Source organism: Crocodylus siamensis, chromosome 8, assembly GCF_052110815.1.
Source record: "Crocodylus siamensis isolate JL-2025a chromosome 8, ASM5211081v1, whole genome shotgun sequence".
In the NCBI taxonomy this organism is placed as follows: Eukaryota; Metazoa; Chordata; order Crocodylia; family Crocodylidae; genus Crocodylus; species Crocodylus siamensis.
The window spans coordinates 70,132,621-70,153,472 of record NC_143402.1 but is presented as its reverse complement, the minus strand read 5'-3'; the positions used below and the strand labels follow the sequence as shown (position 1 = coordinate 70,153,472).

Genomic DNA, 20,852 nt, shown 5'->3' with positions numbered 1-20,852 from the left:
TTCATCAGTGATTTGGAAAAGGGGATGGAGTGCACCCTCAGCAGGTCTGTAGATGACACCAAGCTGGGGGGAGTAGTAGATATACTGGAGGGTAGGGTTAGGATTTAGTGAGACATAGACAAATTGGAGGAGCAGACCAAAAGTGGTTTAATAAGGACAGCTGCAGAGTCCTTCCATGCAAATTGCTCCATCCTGTACTTAGGATGGAACAATCCCATGCACCGGTACAGGTTGGGAGCCAGTGGCTAAGCAGCAGCTCTCCAGGAAAGGACCTGAGGACAATACGCTGAATATGAGCCAACTTTGTGCCCTTGTTGTGAAGAAGGCTAATGGCATACTTGGTTGCACTGGTAGGAGTGTTGCCAGCAGATTGAGAGAAGTTATTATTCCCCTCTGCATTGATGAGGCCACTTCTGGAGTACCGTGTCCAGTTTTGGGCCCCCCACTACAGAAGGGATGCGGATGATTTGGACAGAGTCCAGCACAAGGCAAGGAAAAATGGTTCGGGAGCTGGAGCACGTGGCTTAGGAGGAGACGCTGAGGGAACTGGGTTTATTTAGTCTGGAGAAGGGAAGACTGAGGAGGGATTTAATAGCAGCCTTCAACTACTGTGTCCAAGAGCTGTGTCTATGGTCACAAAGAATTTGGAGCTAAATTGTTCTCAGTGGTGGCAGATGACAGAACAAGGAGAATTGGTCTCCAGTTGCAGCTAGGGAAGTTTTGGTTAGATATTAGAAGAAAAAAATTCTCATGAGAAGAGTAGTAAAGCACTGGAACAGGTTACTCAGAGAGCTTGTGGAGTCTCCATCCTTGGAAATTTTGAAGACCCAGCTAAACAAAGCCTTTCTGGGATGGGATGATGTAATTGGGGATGGTCCTGCTTTGAGCAGGGGGGTTGGATGAGATGACCTTCTGAGGTCCCTTCCAACCCTCGTTTTCTATGATTCTGTGAACATGACCCAGAGAATCTCAGTCTTTCTTGAAATCAGGACAGTTTCATTTAGGAGCCATCAGGTTTGAACATCTTGGCTATTATACTTCTGTGCTCGGATTTCCTTTCTATAAAGTCAATATTATTGGTATTGCGGTAGTCATTAGCAGCCTCAGTTATGGACAGGGGCCCTACTGTGTATGATAGTAAGACAGTCCATGCACCAAAGAGCTTAGAATGCAAATGAGAAAGCTCCCCATTTTCAAAGGGATGCTTTAAGAATAATTTTTTTAGTGCCTGTAATGCATATAGATATTGTAATGGAGGCATCACACATATACATCCCTGTCACCACAGTATCTTGAATGATTTTGGTAAGAGGTAGGGCTGCACTGCACCCCACAGTTTAAGGCATAGTCAAACCAAGAGTTATATATTTTTCCTTTCACCCTTTATCTTTATGGCAATGTATTACCATATCAGTTTTTTTACTGTGTTATTCCAGATAGCAGAAGATTTTTACCAAGATGATTGTCTACCTGATGAGCGCTGAATTTCCCAGACTGATGAACTGGCTGAGCACCATTACCATTATGGCTTTAAGGAGAAACAAATCAGCCAGATTCCTGAACCCTGTCCCCAAATTCTAGTCCAGTTAAAGGAAAACTGGAGCACTCTTGTCTAGACTTGTACACTACATGCTTTTCCAGAAGGGCACGATATTGCCTTTCCTTCAGGATGTCTCCCCATCTTTAGTGGCACATAGTCAACCTCCAGTCATACGATATCTACTGCCATCTTTGTGACTACCTGATAAAAAGCTTTGATAGCTTCTACCTACGCAGACAGTGATTTATAGAAACTGTTGTGCTCCACATGTTCCACAAGACAAAATGCAGGACAAATAAATCCTTTATATCCAGAAACCAAAGCCAACAGCAACAAAGATACTTGTGTCTGTTATCTAAAGGCAGCCCAAGAAACTATAGCAACCCTACCCAAGAAAACGAAAGCATTTTCTATAAGGATACAAAGACAGAAACAGCACATGATGGAAATTCAAGTGATAGCCCATTGCAAACTCAGTCTTTTTTATTTATACCTTTAAGGAGATTACAGTCCCAATACCGTCAAAGACACACACACTTGTTAAGCTTGATTCACGTGAATAATCTCTTTGGCTGCAACTGGACTATTTATGTGTTTGTATACGCGTACAGTCAAGCGTGTGTTCTCGGGGATGGGGCCCAAACTATGAAGAAAAGTGGGAGATTTCTCTCTTAATTCCAATCTAGCTGTTATAGTTTGGAATTTAAAGAAGGTTAGTTAACAGTATTTCTGTGTATACAGGTGTATGTTCTGTGCTAATATATGCTGTGGGTGCCTCTATCCATTGAAACATAGCAACAAGATACGGAGACGTATAGATCAGGGCCTGTTAATACTAACTATATTACCAGAGTGTTTAGCTGCACAAAAGAATGGCAAAGTTCTGGCTTTTCATCAGATGTTGCAAATCTGCAGAGAGAACCAGGTTCATTATGACAGCCACAGTGGTGCATGTGTGCCTCGTTAAAGCCACCTGAGTGAGAGGGTGGTAGAGTAGCCCTAAAGGAAAACTGGAGAGGTTTATGCTTCTTGTGGCCCAGAAAGGAGAATTTTAGGGTGCAGCTTGATGAGCTTAACTTGAACTGCTCCCGGTGATACAATCAAAGGTAAGTGTAGCCTTTTGGGGGAGCATTTGATTGCTCAGGGACTTGCAAGTCAAATAACATAAGACAGCATTTGGCAAGCAACATGCCGCGTTTTTATATTCTATTTTAAGACCTCTAATGCCATACCCTTATGGTGGAGAGGATGGGTATGGGAAGCAGCTCACTTGTTATGAGGAAGAACAGTCTTAATTGTTTGGTAATTCACCGTTGCCTCTTCCCACTCAAAGTTTGAGACCACTCTTGGGTAGAAAATAAGGAAAAAGTGCAATATTTTTAAGGTAAAAATGACACACAGGTATGTAGAATAAGCATAATTTGGGAAGCTGTAGAGTGACTGTTACTTGGAGAAGAATATTTAATCATACTACTCATCATCACTATCCCTCCCTGCTTAGCTCATGCACTGTTGTCCAAAAAACCTTACTTTTGTGCTTTTGTGTATGGCTTCAAATTTGTAAGATTAAATCTGCACATCTGATTCATTCGCACTAGCAACTAGGGTAATGAACATCTGAAAGTAATGTATTTTGCATATCATTTGTTGAATTTATTTCAGACATGTAAAAGTCCTGGTAGTTTCTTGATATGCAGAGAGGAGTGGCAATTTGTTAATAGATTTCCTTTCCCTCGAATTGTGCATTGAGCAGTGCAGTAGTCGTATTCTTCATAGTTTGCCTTCTGCTCAGAGGAGGCAATGTTTTGATGATGCTTGTATGAAGCAAAGTGACCTTCTTTGAGAAACACTTAGTAATTACTTGGGATGCAAGGCACTGAATTAATGTACAAAATATTGTAATGAACTAGATAACATTAAATTACATAATTATATTCTTGTCCTATCTTGGATGGGTTCTGAACTATCCTCCTGTGTTTCATAGGCTCTGTGTTGCAAACAGAGGCTTGTATATGATTTATGCTGGACTATCTGAGTTCCAGCCTCAGCATTTCCATGAAATTTTGGGTGTCCATAGGAGCATTGCCATAGCCATGCAGTGACAGATGGCAGAGGATATTTATATTGAGTTTCGTTTCTCTGTTTTGTTCTAGTTTAACATTTTCTTTTGTTCTTTCCTTTTTAAGCTCAACAGAATTCACCAAAAATCCATGAAGGCTGGTGGGCATATAAGGAGGTGGTCCAGGGAAGCTTTGTTCCAGGTAAGCAGAGCTTTAAAAATCCAAGCTTTTAATAAACCATTTTGCTCTGACGGTGGTACCATTTTGTCTGTGTATTATAGGGGGTGAATATACTTATGTAAATGCTGATACATTATGAAAAATAGCATGAAGCTTTTGTTGGCACATTAGCTGAAGACCCTGGCTGTCTTTTTTCTAATAGGTGGCATACAGTTATTGGTGAGACTCTTGCTATCACTTAGTGTTGAGTGATCTTTTGCTACTTTTTTAAAATGTGCACCTAGACTGACTTGTCGTTCAGTTGTGAAAAAAGCAGTGGAAGGGTGGGGGGGAATCTCACAGTAGGTGGCCAGCAAGGCAGTGTCCTACAAATACAATAGTGAACTAAGGAGGGAACAACAACAAAACCCAAACCTAATGTGCAAGCTCCCAATTATTTTTCATCACATAACAAGGAACAATGGGGAAAGTGCTCCATATCTACATTCCTTAATTGAGATACACTAGGGATTTATATTACAGGCAGTCCTCAGACTTACGACACAATTGGTTCCTGAAAACCAGATCTTAAGTCAAAACTTTGTAACTCAGAACCAATTTTCTCAGAAGAAACAATGTTATAAATGGGGGATTCGTTCCTGAACCAATGCCTGATACCTTATTTTCACCAAAAATACCCCAGAATTGTGTACTCGATCAATTATAGATGAGTAATACAGCTACATTAATGTATTTATATTATAAATAGCAATCGTATCAGTTCGGAAGGACTTCTTTGAGGTGACTTTGCTGGACTTGTTGAAGGGTTCTTGGCTGGAGTCTTCTCGGGAGTCCTGGCTGCAGGTTTTTTCTGGGGTCGTGTCTGCTTGCTTAAAGAAAGTGTCCAAGGAAGTTTGGACAGATGTTCTCCAGGGAGATGGGTGACACAGTGAACTTGTTCACTGGAGCGGCAATGCATCAAATCAAGTGTTGTAAAGTCTAAACTGACATCATAAATTTGAAACAGGGTGTCAATTTATAAACGTTGTAAGTGCGAAACATTGTAACTTGAAACGTTGTAAGTCGAGGACTGCCTGTATTGTTAATGAATGGGAGCATACGCTCGACTAGCCATATCTAGTTATACAGCTCTCCCCAAATGGATGCTCTCCAGGATGCTGGGCTGGGAGTCTGCAAGTTTCCCTTGGTCTAAATAAGCTGCATTTCTTTCTCTTGGCCTCTCAAGCAAGTTTCTGGAATCCCATCTCTTTGTCTGTTATCTTCCATGGAAATAGGACCTCTTAGCCTGGTTGTCCCAGGCTTCTCAGCAGCTTAATTGCATCCTTTCCCAGACATCCAACCTTGGAGGATGTGCTAAGTTTAACAGACAAACATGCTAACTTTGAACGGATTTCAAAACCCCACCGCTGTTTAGCTGGCCCAAGAGACAAACTTACGTAGACAAAATGACCCACACACCTCCCCAAATTTCCTCACCACACTTGAGCATCCTTTAGGCTTTGGCCAAAACCTCTAAGGACTCAAGGATTCCCCTTCTGGATATGATTTCTGTTAAATTATTAAGTTTCTCTCTTCTGCAGCATGTCTCCTACTTCTCTGGTTTGTTAGACAGTTAAATTGGATTCCTCTTCTGCAAATGAATGCTCTTCTGTATTTTTTTTCCTCTTTCCCTCTTAGTTCTTAAAAGTCCCTTCAGCTTCCCTGCCCTATCCTCCCTTTCCATTTTACATAAACCATCTTTGCTGGATTAGTGCACCTAGGCTGTAGCCATTTCACTGTCCTAAAGTGCTCTCCTTGAATGGGAGCTGTCAAGGTCCAGTGAGCCTCCACTATGAAACTTCCCGGAAGGCACGTGATTGTTTCAACAGCAACACAGCAACTCTGTAATCTGGAAGTTGTAAACTATATGTAGACACATTCCCCAACTTGTCAGACCAGATGTCACCCAGACACAAAACACAGCAGTTGAAATAACAGGATAAAACGTTTGCAGAGACCCGTATGCTAAGACACTGGGAGTAACTTAAACTGAATGGTGAGGTTAATTTTTCTTCCTGTTACCTCTTGTTCATTATGAAAGTGCTTTGAGGTGGTTCATTGAGGGAGACGTACGTGAGATTTGGTGAAAAAGCAGGAATGGAAACTGCATTTATGTATTTTGTTAAATGTGAACTGTTGGGCCAAACAGCCTGGAGAAACTGCCCATGCTTACTTTGAAAGAGTGAGAAGTCCCTGTAATGACTGAAATAATGCCATGGAATAGTCTGAAATAGGTGCTCGAGTTACTAGCTCAGTAGGACTGGAGAAGTAATAGTGATGTAGGGCAGATCAGGTAGGGAAGATAAATATGGCAAGTTCTACCACCTCAGACTGTCAGTTTGGTTGAGGGTATATAGCACTGGATCTCAACCTTTTTTAGACTTGAGGCACTGTTTGGAAAATGTCAGCTCTTTGTTTTCACTTGTTTTTGACTCTGGAAAGATATAAGAGCAGTTTTTGGGTTGCAGAGAACTCAGAAAGATCACAGCAGGCCAAGGTGTTTTTATTCTATGTATTCCTGTTTGAAATGTGTGGATTTATCTTGCAATCGTGTTTGCATATCTGACAGTGCACCCCTTAAAAAGCTCTCAAAGCACCCTGATATTTAATGTAAGGTAAAATGCTAGCTGTTATTGTTACTACAATTAGGATATTTTTTCTAAGCTTTAGGACAATTGTTTTAAATGACCGAAATGTGCTTTCCTTCCCTCCTTTGAGGGCATCAGTGTGTAGATAAGCCAATGCTTTATATTATGAGTGTAACATTATGAATAATTCTGCATGGGCTTTATTTCCTTGGCTGTCTAGAAAACAGCAAATTCAGTTTTGTGCAAGCTTTCACAAGAATTTCCAAATTTGGTCTCATGTCATATTTTGCCATTGTTATGAGGTCACCTGTGATTTAGTGATAAGATTAGAAAAGACACACCCCAGATGGTGCTAAATTATCTTGACATGAGGCAATGGCACAAATGAGATGAAGATTAAGATAGGGGATTTGGGAATGGAAAAATGTGTGTCATAAAGAGCTGTGCCCATGGTCATATAAAAACATGATTACGTGCTGGTACGGTTTGAAGCAGGTTCTTGGATTTATCTGAAATTGCTTTTGGACTGTCAAGGACATTGAAGTGTATTATTCTGCGTGCTTAGTTGCTCAGGTTAGTAATGGAAAGCAGTCTGGAAGATATAACAACCTGTTTTCAGCAGGAAACTTCAGCTTCACTGTCTCTACTATGCCTGAATTTGCCGGACAATTTATAGATTCCTAACAATTTTTTTTTCCTGTTGTGGAAGATAGAAAGAGCATTTGCTTCTCTGCCCTTCCTAAATACTTCAGTTTAAATGCTCTGGTTGAAATTGCTAATAAACAAAATCATGTAAAGAAACTATTTTAATCTGACGTTAGGTAATGCTGTAGCATCCTTGTTAAGGGGAAAATTTCAGTCTTTTAAGACCTCAAGGTCCTGACAACTTGCTAAACATCCCGAAGAGTCAGAAGGAAATGACTGCAACTACAACTTTAAGAAGTCAGAAAGTCTTCTGGAAGTCCCAGCCTATTTGCCAGATCCTTTAAGTCATCGAAAAATGTGAAATATTGGACATAAGCAGGAATGTGCAGTTAAGATAAAGTCCCAGAAGAAAATTATAAATTGTTAAGTAGTTCCCTGAAATGGCCATGCTGGAAACTGAATTGGCTCATCCCACTTTCATGTACTGATTATTGAAAGGCTGTCTTGTTTCCTTCTGCAATTTGAGAGCTCTAGCCAGGTCCGCTGCAAAAACCACATGGTGCATTCTTGCAAAAGTACCAAAGATCTTGTTTGCAAAAGTATGGTATCTTAGGCTTCTAAGTCCTATTGGTGTTTTTTTTCCAGTAAGACTGTTGCACCTAGGTCTCTGAATAGCTTTTGAAAATGGGATTTAAGCTTCTAAAAATGCCTAGAATCATTTGAAATGTTCATCTTGTGTTGGATGTTGAGACGGTAAGAAAGCTCACTGTCACTGTGTTTATGATTTCATATGTTGATGCCTACAGATAAGCCCACTAATCACACATTTAAGTGCCTGCACTGATGTAAGAGAGTTGGCCTCCCTCTCCAGTTCCAGGCACCAGTAGGTTCCTTCAGCTTCAGTTCAAGTGCTTCAGTGAGCGCTGTGTTTCATTATGTTCAAGTAGAGGATTCACATTCATGCTCGAAGTCCTACCCAGGCTGGTCTCTGAATGCTTCATTGAACCATATTTAAGTTCTAGTTTAGCCTCAGATAATGATAAACTATTTTGGCTATGTGCAAAAAACACTTTGCTCCCTTCACAGAAACAATGAATTGCTGTTAGGATTTTAAAATAAAGCAGATAAAAAAATGGAAGTGCTGCAAAATTTTAATTTAATTCAGAAGCTAATTTGTATTCAACATGAATGACTATACAGGAATGGGGAAAGGCTGCTTTCCATTTGCATAATGATAATATGACTTGTAGTATTACACAGTTTTGAATATACTAACTCTTTCCAGCATATGCTTTTAAAGAGAACTTCTAACATTTGTTACCGCAGTTGCAAGTATGAGAATAATAATGTTTTCCACTTAATGGGCATGGGGGTTAAGCAGAGGAGCGAGGGTTCCTGGTGGCGTTCAAGCATTTTTGGTGTAGCAGACACTATAACGAATACCTTTGAGCCATAATTTTGTCATCATCCTCTTCACCCCAGATATAAAAGCACAGCCTTTGTGGTATCTCTCTGTATCAGGTCCATTGATTCTGTACATGCTTCCTTCCCTGCAGGTCTTTCATAGCCTAGCAAAAAGGGTTTGGGGAAAGGCAAAGCAAAGAATGCATCAGGTCTGACATGTGGGCTGTGGCCATGTAAATCCACGTGCCAGAGCACCAGCTTGATCCTGCAGCTTCTCTTAGATATGGTGGGTCTAATAGCAGCATATATGTTTTGGTCACAGTTTTGCTCAGAGGAGATGCCCCTACAGAGTCATGTCATCCGGTAGCAAGAACGTTGGTCCTGTGAAACTTGGGTTCAAGTCCATGCTCTACTGCAGCCTTCCTTGGGCAAGTTGCATAACAGCTCATTTTCCAATATATAAAATGGGGGTATACATGCTTTCCTACCCCCAACCAGGGTACTGTGGTCAAAACTATCATAAAGGTTGTGTGAATGTTTAGATAATACAGCAATATAGACTATTTAACTGCGTAAGATGGATATGGAATTGGAAAGAAATCCAATATTTAATCCTGTATGAGAAAAAATATATATTCAAAAAAGGCAGGTCCTTGATAATTAGTCTTCTCTTCAGAGGCTCCATATGAATTAGGAAAAATCTCCCTTCGACTTCCAGTTCCTTCATCTTTCCCTTTCTGAAAGGTACACGCTGCTTTGCATAGCATGTAGTACCACTGTTACCATTCGCTAAGGCTGGGAAGGTCACATATAGCAGTCAGTAAAGCAATACCTAGTCCAATAGTGGCGCGGTAGCAGTGTTTTCCATCTCATCCCCGGTGGCTGTGTGTCTGCCTAAAGGTAGAATAACCACTCTGATTTAGTGCAACAATTGAGCCTATCCCTTAATCCTTCTTCCTGAATTGTCTCTCTATAGAGAAAATGTGGTCAGGTGGTTAAGAAAGAAAATGAGGAAAAGCAGGAGATCTTCATCCTGGTCTTGAAGCCTGCCATTGGTTCTCAGGGGTTTATTTCTCAAACAAAGTCCAGACGGCGCTGTTAGATCATCTCAGCCGACTGTCTTTACGACACAGACCGACTTCCGTTTACGCCTGGATCTCTCTCGGGTATGACTGCAGCAGATCTTACGGAAAAGCATCCCGTCTTTGAACATTTTGGGAGATAAAGAGTTGCGTGGCCTACGGTACATATCACTCGTCCTTGTCAACGTCACACTGTCTGATTAAAAAAAAGTCGTTCAGACTTTACAAACTTCGCGGCCCTGTCGCCAGGTCTGAAGAATGAACCACATGCGCATGTATAATTATTACTGGAGCACGAATAACAGTATTTTTTAGAAGCCGGTATATTGGAACACTCTATTTCTAGTGAGTGACTGAGTTCAGTTTCTGGAAATCATTCACTTATCGATTTAGTTCTTTGGGTAATACAGATAAATAATGTTGCAGTTTTGCTTGTCGCCTAAAGGTACATGGGATGAAGTAAATCTAATGTCAGAAGTTTGTTTGCCCTACTCCACGTATCTCCATGCTAGAACATATCAAACGATTTTAACTGACTGGGACTATTGTAAGCTGTTTTATGTATTTACCTGCCTTTAGATATAAATCTAAATATGCTTGATTTCAGGAACAGATGGGAAAACAACTCGGTGAGAGTGGAACATTTTTTTTATAACGAGCCAGGCCTTCAGAGACATCCCCAAAGTAATCCTCTGCTCACTTTTTGTACTACCTACATTTTATTTAGAGTGACAATGCACTGGAGCCTGATGTTACAGTTATTAGGCAGATCTCTCATTGCAGTCCATAAAGGATGCACATCCAGGACAGGGAAAAACAGACCACTCGTGCTGAAAAAATAAATCTCCAAGTCTTATTTCCTATCAATTTTCTTTTAAAAAATAATCAAAGCCAGACAAATCAAAGTGTTAGTCTACATCCAAGCCTCTCATGAATGCCTTGCAATTTAAAAGTGGAACTAAATATTAATTGATGAGAAGTGAGTCAGAAATAAGAATAATTTTACTCTTAGTTGAGCGATTCCTTAATTAAGGCCTTAAGCAATCAACATGGTGTGTGTTTTATTATAGACTGACAACAGAAACCCAATGGGATTCCTTGCAGAATTAAAAGGTCTGGAGACCTGCTAGAAGTGAGCATACAAATTAGAGTGAATATTAAATAAAACATATATTATTATTAGAAAAGCCAAAAAATCGGGCTATAACTGTTTGGGGGAAATGAGAGCTACAGCTTGGGGATTTCACCAGGAGTATTCCTTGCTGTTCTCAAGATTTCAAATATAAGGATTTTCAGTAGGGGAGTCTTGGTTGATTTGAGCAACTACAGTGGTACGTAGAGGACAGAGGCAGATTTTTCTGATAACCAGATTAGGTTGCTGATTTGTGAACAGTTTGTGACCTTTGTGGGAGTAATGGGTGCTTAGTATGTTGTTGGATTGAGCCTCGATGTAAGTGAAAAAATCAGTAATTAAGTTTGATGTGGATTAACTAGAGTTTGCACAGAAATCATGGGACTGCCACTATGTCAGAACCAGAAGGTGTGTGACCACCGTTGTTTTCTTGTTTCAGCCGGGAGGTTTGCTCTTCTCTCTGCTGAGTTAAGTAATGGAAAGACCTTATTATAATGGTGTAATTTTACGAACAGATCTGAGAGTATGAGCAAGTAGAAGGACTTCTTCTTGGTTTGATAACCTTCTGATTGACCGTATTCCCAGTGTCTTGCTTTCTGTGACTTATAGAATGTCTCCATTAAATCTTGGAAAAAAATACCAAGCATTTTCATTTCACTTGCATGAGAGGATCTTTTATTAAGAGGCAGAGTAGAGTCCAATATTGACAGCAAGCTTCTCCTGCCAAAAGTATAAAGCCAGTTGGTGTTCCTGGTAAGTGGTTATACATGCAAAAGGCATACTGTTGGTTGACCTTAATGTTGTTTAGTGGCATGGTGTAGCTAGCACAGCACACACACCCAATTTGACATTTGAGGCCTCTTATCTCTGCACAGGATTACAGGTTTTTCACATGTCTTTGCAGCTATTTAGGAGGAATGAGGCAGTGGGTTTTAGCCTGTTAAAGCCTTACAAGCATCATGTTCCAAGAGCACAGAGCCCAAAATGTGGGCTTGATACTCTTGTCTTGTTAATTGTGATGGATTTTTCTGATTGGTAGCAGTACTACACCAGCTCATAGTAGATGTCTGTCCGTCCCCCACCACCCCCCAGTCCATGCTTCCACATACTCTCCATATTATATTGTGTAGCAGTTGCAATAATAATGGCAAAAAGTAGTTTGTCACCAAAGCAGGCTGTGGAACTCATCCTAAACGTGAAGCTATATATGTAATTACATCTCCTTTTTTATTTTTGCAAAAGCTCATGCCAAATTGCTGTATAACACATTAGGTGTCACTGGGTGCATTTGCAGGACATGATATGGCGCACTAGCAACAAGCTACTGTGGCATAGCTCATTGCTACCATGCAGTAGTGTTGCTGGGCACTACCTGTGCAGCGACGGTATGGCACAGTAATAATGAGCTACTGCGCAGTAGTGTTGGGGGGAAAAACCATGCGGCGATGGTACCGCACAGTAACACTGATTAATACACAGTCATTTAGTACTTGCTTGTGGAGGTACTAAATGATTACGCAGTGACAACTGTGCAGTCCACTGCACGTGTAGACGCAGCCACTTTTACTCATTTATTAGGACATACAGTGCACATATACCAACCATCTTTTGTGTGTGTGTTCTCATAGAGTACCAAGTAAATGAGCTCTGCCTCACTAAAGGTATTTTACATATGAACTTAGATCTCTTTGTTGCTTCAGTAACTCTTAGCACTTAAGCAGGATTTGATGCTTTGTTAACCTACATAATGGGTTGTTAGCAAGGTTGAACCCTGGACTTTTCATATTTGTTGTCAGAAGTAGGCTGCATCGGTAGGAGTGTTGCCAGCAGATCAAGAGAAGTGATTCTTCCCCTCTATTCAGTACTGATGAGGCCACATCTGGAGTCCCGTGTTCAGTTTTGGGTCCTCCACTACAGAAAGGATGTGGGCAAATTGGAGGGAGTCCAGTGGAGGGCAACAAAAATGACTGGGGGGCTGGGGGACATGACTGGAACGGGTTACCCAGAAAAAGGGAAGAGAGAGGACCCGGGCAACTATAGGCCCATCAGTCTTACCTCAATCCTAAGGAAACTCTTTGAGAAGATCCTCAAGGAGCACATCTGTGATGGACCAGCTTCAGGGATGATGCTTAAGGGCAACCAGCACGATTTCATTGGGGCAGTTCATGTCAGACCAACCTGATTGCCTTTTATGATCAGGTCACACAGGCAATGGATGCAGGTGTTGCCATGCACGTAGTCTTTCTAGACTTCAGCAAGGCCTTTGACACTATCTCCTACCCCATCCTCATTAAAAAACTAGACTGTGGCATTGATGCCTACACAGTCAGATGGACTGCAGATTGGCTCAAGGGTCGTACTCAGAGGGTGGTGGTGGATGGGTCATAGTCGACCTGGGGGGGAAGTGGGCAGCGGAGTCCCCCAAGCCTCAGTCCTGGGGCCTGCACTGTTCAATTTCTTCATCAGCGATTTGGACGACGGGGTGAAAAGCAACCTGTTTAAATTTGCTGGTGATACCAAAATTTGGGGTGAGGTGAGCATGCTGGTAGGGAGGGAAAGACTGCAACAAGACCTGGATAGGTTACAGGGGTGGGCTAACAAAAACAGGATGAGCTTCAGTACTGACAAGTGCAGGGCGCTGCACTTGGGCAGTAGTAACCAGCAGCACACTTATAAGATGGGAAACTCCCTTGTTGAGAGCACGGAGGCAGAAAGGGATCTTGGAGTCATTACTGACTCCAAGATGAACATGGGCCAACGATGCGAGGTCACGGTTGGCAGGGCTAACCGGACCTTGTTGTGCACCCACACGTGCATCGCAAGTAGAGCCAGGGAGGTGATCCTCTCCCTCTATGCGACGCTGGTCAGGCCACAGCTGGAGGACTGCGTCCAGTTCTGTGCGCCCCATTTCAGGAGGGATGTGGACAACATTGAAAGGGTCCAGAGGAGGCCACCCGCATGATCCGGGGACTACAGGGCAGATCCTACAATGAAAGACTGTGGGACCTAAACCTGTTCAGCCTTCACAAGAGAAGGCTGAGGGGGGACCTGGTGACTGTCTATAAACTCACTAGGGGGGACCAGAAGGGTTTAGGGGAGACACTGTTTCCCCTCGCACCCCCTGGCGTGACAAGGAACAATGGACACAAATTATTAGAGAGTAGGTTTAGATTAGACATCCACAAGAACTACTTCACAGTTAGGGCGGCTAGAAGCTGGAACCAACTTCCTAGGGAAGTGGTGACGGCTCCTACCCTGGGGGTCTTTAAGAAGAGGCTTGATGACTACCTGGCTGGACTCATTTGCTTCCGACCCTGATTCTATGACTTCTGAGGACAGGGTGAGGGAACTGGGTTAATTTAGTTTAGAGAAGAGAAGACTGAGGGTGGACTTAATAGCAGCCTTTAACTACCTAAAGCGGGGTTACAAAGAGGATGGAGCTGGGCTGTTCTCAGTGGTAGGAGATGACAGAACAAGGTCTCAAGTGGCAGCAAGAGAAGTTTAGGTTGGATATTAGGAAGAATTTGCTCACTAGGAGGGTAGTAAAACACTGGAACATGTTACCCAGAGAGGTAGCAGAAACTCCATCCTTGGAAGCTTTCAAAATTGGCTAGACAAAGCTTTGGCTGGGATGATCTAGTTGGGAATGATCCTGCTTTAAGCAGGGGGTTGGACTAGATGTGACCTCCTGAAGTCCTTTCCAGCCCTCACTTTCTATGATTCCAAGTACAGAACACAATCATTTAAAATCATTTCCCCCTTCGTATTGTAAGCAGCACAATTTTTGGTGATTTTTTTTTTTTATGGGACCAACTGTACTGCTTTGTTAATCATCTGCCATGGGATCTACATTGCCATATACTCTGAAAAGAACAAGCCACTACTTGCCATACAGGAACTGTGATTCTTGCAGATGTTATAGCCTTGTAGATCCTATGAAGTAGTCTTGCCCAGTGCCCAGTCTTCCAAAACAGCGCCCTTAAATTGTGTATTCCAGAGCATACAATGCACCTACAAAGGGGCTGGCATTGAGTGCCATGTCTTGAAGAACAACAATTACCGAAGAGTGAGTAACTATTCCTTCTCTAAATATAGCTACAAATTCTTTTTCTAAATGATCTCCCAACCCAGTTGGAACTCTATAAGATATTTCAATGGCAAAAAAAAGCCTTCATGAAATCTTACATAGGATCATGTCAAGATGAATGCATCCTCTTAAGTTTATGTTAAAGGCATCATCCATATATTTCTGTGTACAGGTAATGACCTCAGGATTATCATTGTGAGATCAGTCTTTGACATCACCTAATACTTTAAAGATCTGTTTTACACTAAAAAAAGACAGATATATAAAGTTAGGAATCTCTTTTTTCAGACCTGATTATACAAAGAAGCTGTTCTGTGTAGGCACTGAAAATGCATGAAAACTTTATTTTTTCTCTTGTACTTTGTCAGCCTGATATAGATTTGAAAAAATCTGAAGCCCTTGTCCAGGATTTTAAGTGATTGATTTTTACACTATTTTCAAGATTTCTGAGAGAGGTATCTCAGGCAAATGGCAAGGTTTCTGAACTTTGGTGGTGGGAGAGGAAGAGGAGATAGGATGCTTGGAAGTAGAGCAAATCCTGATCTGACCTCCACAGTATCTGAACCTTTTCTAGCACCCCTTGAAAACAGGCATTATGTATGAAACAGGTGTCTAACTGATGCACAGAGAGATTAAGTAATTTGAAGTCTGACACAGATATGTGGCAGAACTGTGCTACCTTATGCACAAAATCATCTTTCCTGCCTGATATCAGTTACACTAGTATGAACTCACAGCAATTGCTCCCATGTATCATCAATAAATTGATCAGTGAACTGATCAACATAATTTAGGGAGTTAAGGTGCAGAAAATATTCACTGTTTTAACAAGAGCATGAAGATAAACTGAATTTTTTAAACCGGGCTGAAGAAGTAATCATATTTCACAGTGTATAAGTTGAGGTTGAAGCCCAAGTTTTAACTCTTAAAATTTAACCTCAACTTATACACCATATCACCGCCACCTGTGAGCAGCGCTGGGCTCTGTTCTCGACTTATACTGGCCCCCGCACACCCTCACTGCAGGCTGGGCACCCAGGGGAGTGGACACATGCCACAGCACCACTTGCAGGGGATAGGGCTGGGCTTGGCACTCTGTTGGCATGGAGTCACCCCTTGCAAGCAGCATTGCCTGGGCTGTGCCAGCTGAACACCAAGCCTGGCACTGCTTTCAGGGGATGGGGCCGCCCCAGCCAAGTACTGAGCCTGGCCATGTCTGTTGTGAATGGCTGGTGCAACCCCATCCCCTGTGAGCGGTGCCAGGCTTAGTGTTCAGCTGGCAAAGCCCAGGCACGTGTCCTACAAGCAATGCTGCAGCACATGTCCACCCCCCAGGTGCCCAGCCAGCAATGAGGGCACGCAGGAGTTGGTATAAATCAACCCCATATTTCTGATCCCAAAGGTGAGGTAGACTTATATACCAGCTCAACGAAGTTCCTAACTTTTTAGTTCAGAAAAATAGGGTCGACTTGTACACCGCACTGACCGATACGCTACGAGATACGGTTATCCTTGCTGGAATCTGATCACTGTTGAACAAAGAATAAATAAGTCTCTTAAGCTACTTGTAGTGACCAGCTGCTCAAAAGGAGAAGCCATGTGGACTGGTGCATCTCCTTTTGGTTTAGGTGTTTTGTCTCAGAGGTCCACCAAGCTTTTCTATCCTAATAACCTGAAATGAACTTCAGGCATGACATCTGCCATCATCCTGCACGTGGGATGGAACTGTATTGGACTCTTGGTTCTTACCTTTCTTTTCTCAGGTTGGGCATCATGTTGTGATGCCTCAATTTTTTTTTGACTCAGTTCCACAAAGAATGGATTGTAGCAGTAATTGCTTCCTCAGTGCTCCAACATATTGTTCTGTGTCCTAAAAGTGCTGGGTGAAACAGTTGAGCAACAAGCCTAGCATTCTTATTTTTCCTATAATAGTCCACTGTAGGAATTATAAACCATAGGGCTTGGGACCACACCAAAAAGCCCACTCTTGTTTTGACATCCAGAATGGTTTAAGTAAATTACAGCAGTATTCCTCTTACTCGGAAGAGAATTGAGGATGCAGATGTTCCCTGCCACGACCATCGTTCCTGACTGTGCAGAAGAGGGTATACGGTGCTTCATGGGGCTTTATTTGCTAAGATAAGCAGTGTCAGAAGTCAGATCCACATCCTTCCCTCAAGAAGAGAAGTTGTCACTGTGAGGCATTAGGTAAGGGGAATATAGCTTAGTGCAGTGTTTCCCAACATTGTCCAGCCCAAGGCACACTTACATTAATAAACATTTTCCATGGCACACCGGTAAAGGCACTCCCCAGCCTCATACATAAATTTTGCACCACACCTGTTCATTTCTAACTGCACACTTCCGTGCCATGGCACACTAGTTGGGAAACGCTGGCTTAGTAGATACAATGGGCTGGAGCTCTGGAGATTTCGATACTAGTCCCAGCTCTGGTCTGCTGAGTGGCATTAAGCAAATTGACTTTCTGATTACTGACGTCTGTAAAGTCCATTAAATTTATTGATGAAAAGTGCCATTCAGGAGCTGGGAGTTGTTCTGTGGCTTTCAGATAATGTAGGTATAACAAATGCTGCTTGGCTGGAAAGGACACCGTTTCTGAACCTCTCGTGAATCAGTCCTGCTTTGCTGTGGTCACAGACATGCTGTCTTAGGCCACCCTTTGGTGGAAGGAAGCAAAGCCCAATACTACTAAATATGGGTCTAACTCCCAAGTAAAAGGGAGCTTTATTGAAATGACTGTAACAACGCTAGTGGAATTATTCCCAAATTGGTCTGTGTTGGAGGTGAAACCAGCCCTATTTTAATAGGGGAACTTGGGGGGTGGGGGGGCGGGATGTATTTACACAACTGATTAATACAGTTTAATGTCACTTGATGTTCAGTTTGGGGAGGCAAAGAGAAGAGGAAATCGGACTGTGACCTAAATAAAGAAGACTTGACATAATATGCTAATCCACTCCTTGTGAGCCATTATGATTTATAATGTCAATATGAAATAATTGAATTTTTATAACAAGTAGTATTTACTCAACAGCTGCAACAGCTCTTTCTGAGTATTTACTTAATTCATGGCTTCTTATGTGGAGGCTTACTTAGATTCTTTCATTATTGGATCACTAGTGATTTGACAGCTTGAAACTGTTCATTTGTACTTACTGAAAATCTCCCCCTTCTTTCAGTATATGTTTAAAAGGTCAGTTTTGAATTCACAGATCTGCAGATAAAATGAATGTGCTGAGGGGCAAAATGGGTACTCACCAATCACTGTGTCTGCGTGCTTAAAATAAGTGGAATGACTGTTTAGGGGAAACTTTACTGCATCTGCACACTAACCTATGATTAAAGGACCCTGGTCGCTTGAAATGACATCCTACCCTACTGTGCTTATAGCTACCTGCTGGCTGCAGTCGCTTGCGAGAGTAGCCAGCACAAATACAGTCCCTGAGGATTTACTATCTCCTGCAAATAAATTCTCTGTAAAATCCAGCCACTTTCCCAATGCATTTCTGGCTGCCTGCTGACCTGTTTGGTGATGTAAAGTGCATTGCACTCAATCTGTCACGCTGGCCAGAAGGGGAGACGTCATTGATTTTTTCTAATGGCAAGAATATTGGGTAAAATTATTGTCACTTTTCCATGCTGAAAATCATGGCTTTATATTTGTCCACTTTTTTTTGTTTTTTGTGTTTATAAAACGTTGAGCAGTGCATTAGTGCTTCCAGACCAAGCAGTTTCTGACTTTATAGGCAGGACGTAAACCCTTGAAAATAATGGCATAACTTCATAATGGGAAAACTGACAGGTCGTTAACTACAGCTGTGCAAATGGCACTGCTGTAATTCACGGGCACGTGCAGGCAACAGCACAGAGCACAGGCTCTCAGTAGACAGTGAAGAGGGAAAAATATTGAATTGCGCCCAAGACAGCACCTGATCACATAGCAAGCTGTTCAGCTGCCGTTAGAGCTGCCCTCAGAAAACGCCACTGGTTTGAAAGGTCTCCCTTAGCTGTATACTGGATTATTTGTATTGCAGTTGCATGGTGGAGCTCTGGTTGCGTACCCTACTGTGCTAGGTGCTGTACAAACCCAGATCAATACCTACCAAGTGCTCCAGAGAGCTTGTGATCCAAGTACGAGACAGGAGACCACAGGTGGAGCCAGACAGAAGGTGGGAAGAGCTCAGGGAAACGGTGACACAGCGCTGCCTGTCATGAGTCTGTGGTCTCAGCACACCAGCTGCCTGCCCATTGCCAAGTCTTTCAAAGCAGAAGAGAGTTTTACGTAAGGACGGGAGCAAGAACAATGAGATGGCCTTGTCAATGTGCTTGTCTGAAAATTTTAACAAGGGGTCAGAGGATGGCCATGATCGTTACAGAGCCTTTCACGTTCTGTACAAAGACCATTGTGACGCGACGGCAGAAAGTGGTGCGATTCTTCTGCACGAAACGTCAGCGCTACCCCGATACCTAGGCAATAAGAAACGAATGGTGTTTTACAGGGGAGGTAGCTACAGAGGGCTCGCACGTGCAGGGCAATACACAGGCTAGTGTAAGACGCACTACTTTTGACCACTCCTTCTCCCCTCCGAAACAGATGAGCAGCTTTTACTTTTAAAATAACACTAAGAATAAAAGTCCACCAAAACAAAACAGCTACACTGCACATAACTGCTCTGGGGAAGCAGATGAGCAGGTAGAAACACATGACGGATATGCCTGACACAGGAAGGCGTGGGTGTGATGGGGGACGTGAAGAACCCGACCAGAACAGACCAGTGGTTCCCAGGCTGCGGTCTGCAGCTCACTGGTGCTTGAAAAGACCATGTTAAGTGGTGTGCAGATGGTCCATGGGTTGCACTGGTTCTCCTGCCCTGGCCTCCTCCTGCCTTTTTTTTAGCAATTAGCACTTTGGTAGCAAGAGTCTCTGCTCCCAGCAAAAACTAGAAACCACCAGGACAGACGATACAATTACATGTTTTTCTTTCCTGCTCCTTTGATTTGCTTGGGATATGATTGTTGCAAAGAGTGATTTTTTTTTTTTTTTTAATGTGATGATTCAAAACATGAATTTAATCCATGAAGCCTGGGCAACCTTAACTGCTGAAACCAAAGCTGATAAGAAGGAAACATGTATATGCCTTTTTAGGCAAAGATGCAAGACAGTCTTCTTGGCCTAATCATACACCAAAGGATACTTTGCAGTATATCGAGGAGTTAAAAGAAACTATTCCTCTGAACTTTTCTGTTGTCTTCTTATTTTTTCCTAATTTAGTCCACATTTTCTAAATTCAGTTTAGCAACTAAATTTGAACGTCTGAATGTTCAATAACTCCCACTGTTGCAGAAGTTTAAATATAAGCAAATTCACTAAGGAAATATAGTACTTAAATTGTTAGTAGTCTTCCTTTCCTTAGACTATGCTTCTGGGTAGTGCAATGGGTTTGTAGGACTGCCTTATGAATAAAAAATTGAAGAATGCTTAGGAGTACACAGCTGTCCACCTCTGTAAATCAGGTTCCTGAATACGTATCTTATTGATAAAAATCACATTCAAACCATCTCAGACTTATGCGACTAGAACATTAACTACTCTAATTCATGATGCTCTGCTTTTGTTTGTATATTAAACTTTAAATTGAAAAATGTTGGTGTCCATACCACCTAAAATACAATAACTTCTTTCACATAAAAATGGTCAGAGATGGAATTGTGCTTTTGCGTTGGTCTACAAGGAACATTTGGTCAAACTTTTCTCAGTAATTGGTACAAATCCACAAAGTGAATTTGTATGTAGTCATAATTAATAGCTACATTTGGCCCACCCAATCTTTTTTAGAAAGAGCAAATTTTAGTTGCTTTTATTCATCTGGGTCATTACTTTAGTCGCTGAGCAGGTGCCACTAAAATCAACATCACTTACCCAAGGGCAGAAGCGGCAGGCCCTGTGGTATTTGTGTTTATTGCTCTTGACACCTCATATACTTGATTTTATGCCGGTCTAATTCCTTTGCCTAGAATGAAATAACTCATGATCTACACAATGATATAATGAAAACCAGATCACTTTCTCTTCA

General features: G+C 42.0%; 1 protein-coding gene across 2 annotated transcripts in view; it reads left to right on the top strand.

The window, feature by feature from the left end:
- CA10 (carbonic anhydrase 10 (inactive)) overlaps window positions 1-20,852 on the top strand; it is a 359,857-nt gene that overhangs the window by 59,768 nt on the left and 279,237 nt on the right. For both annotated transcript variants that reach the window (XM_090060642.1, XM_090060643.1), the window contains exon 3: window positions 3,727-3,801. In XM_090060642.1, the coding sequence (XP_089916768.1) occupies window positions 3,727-3,801 (75 nt within the window). The remainder of the gene's footprint in view (window positions 1-3,726; window positions 3,802-20,852) is intronic.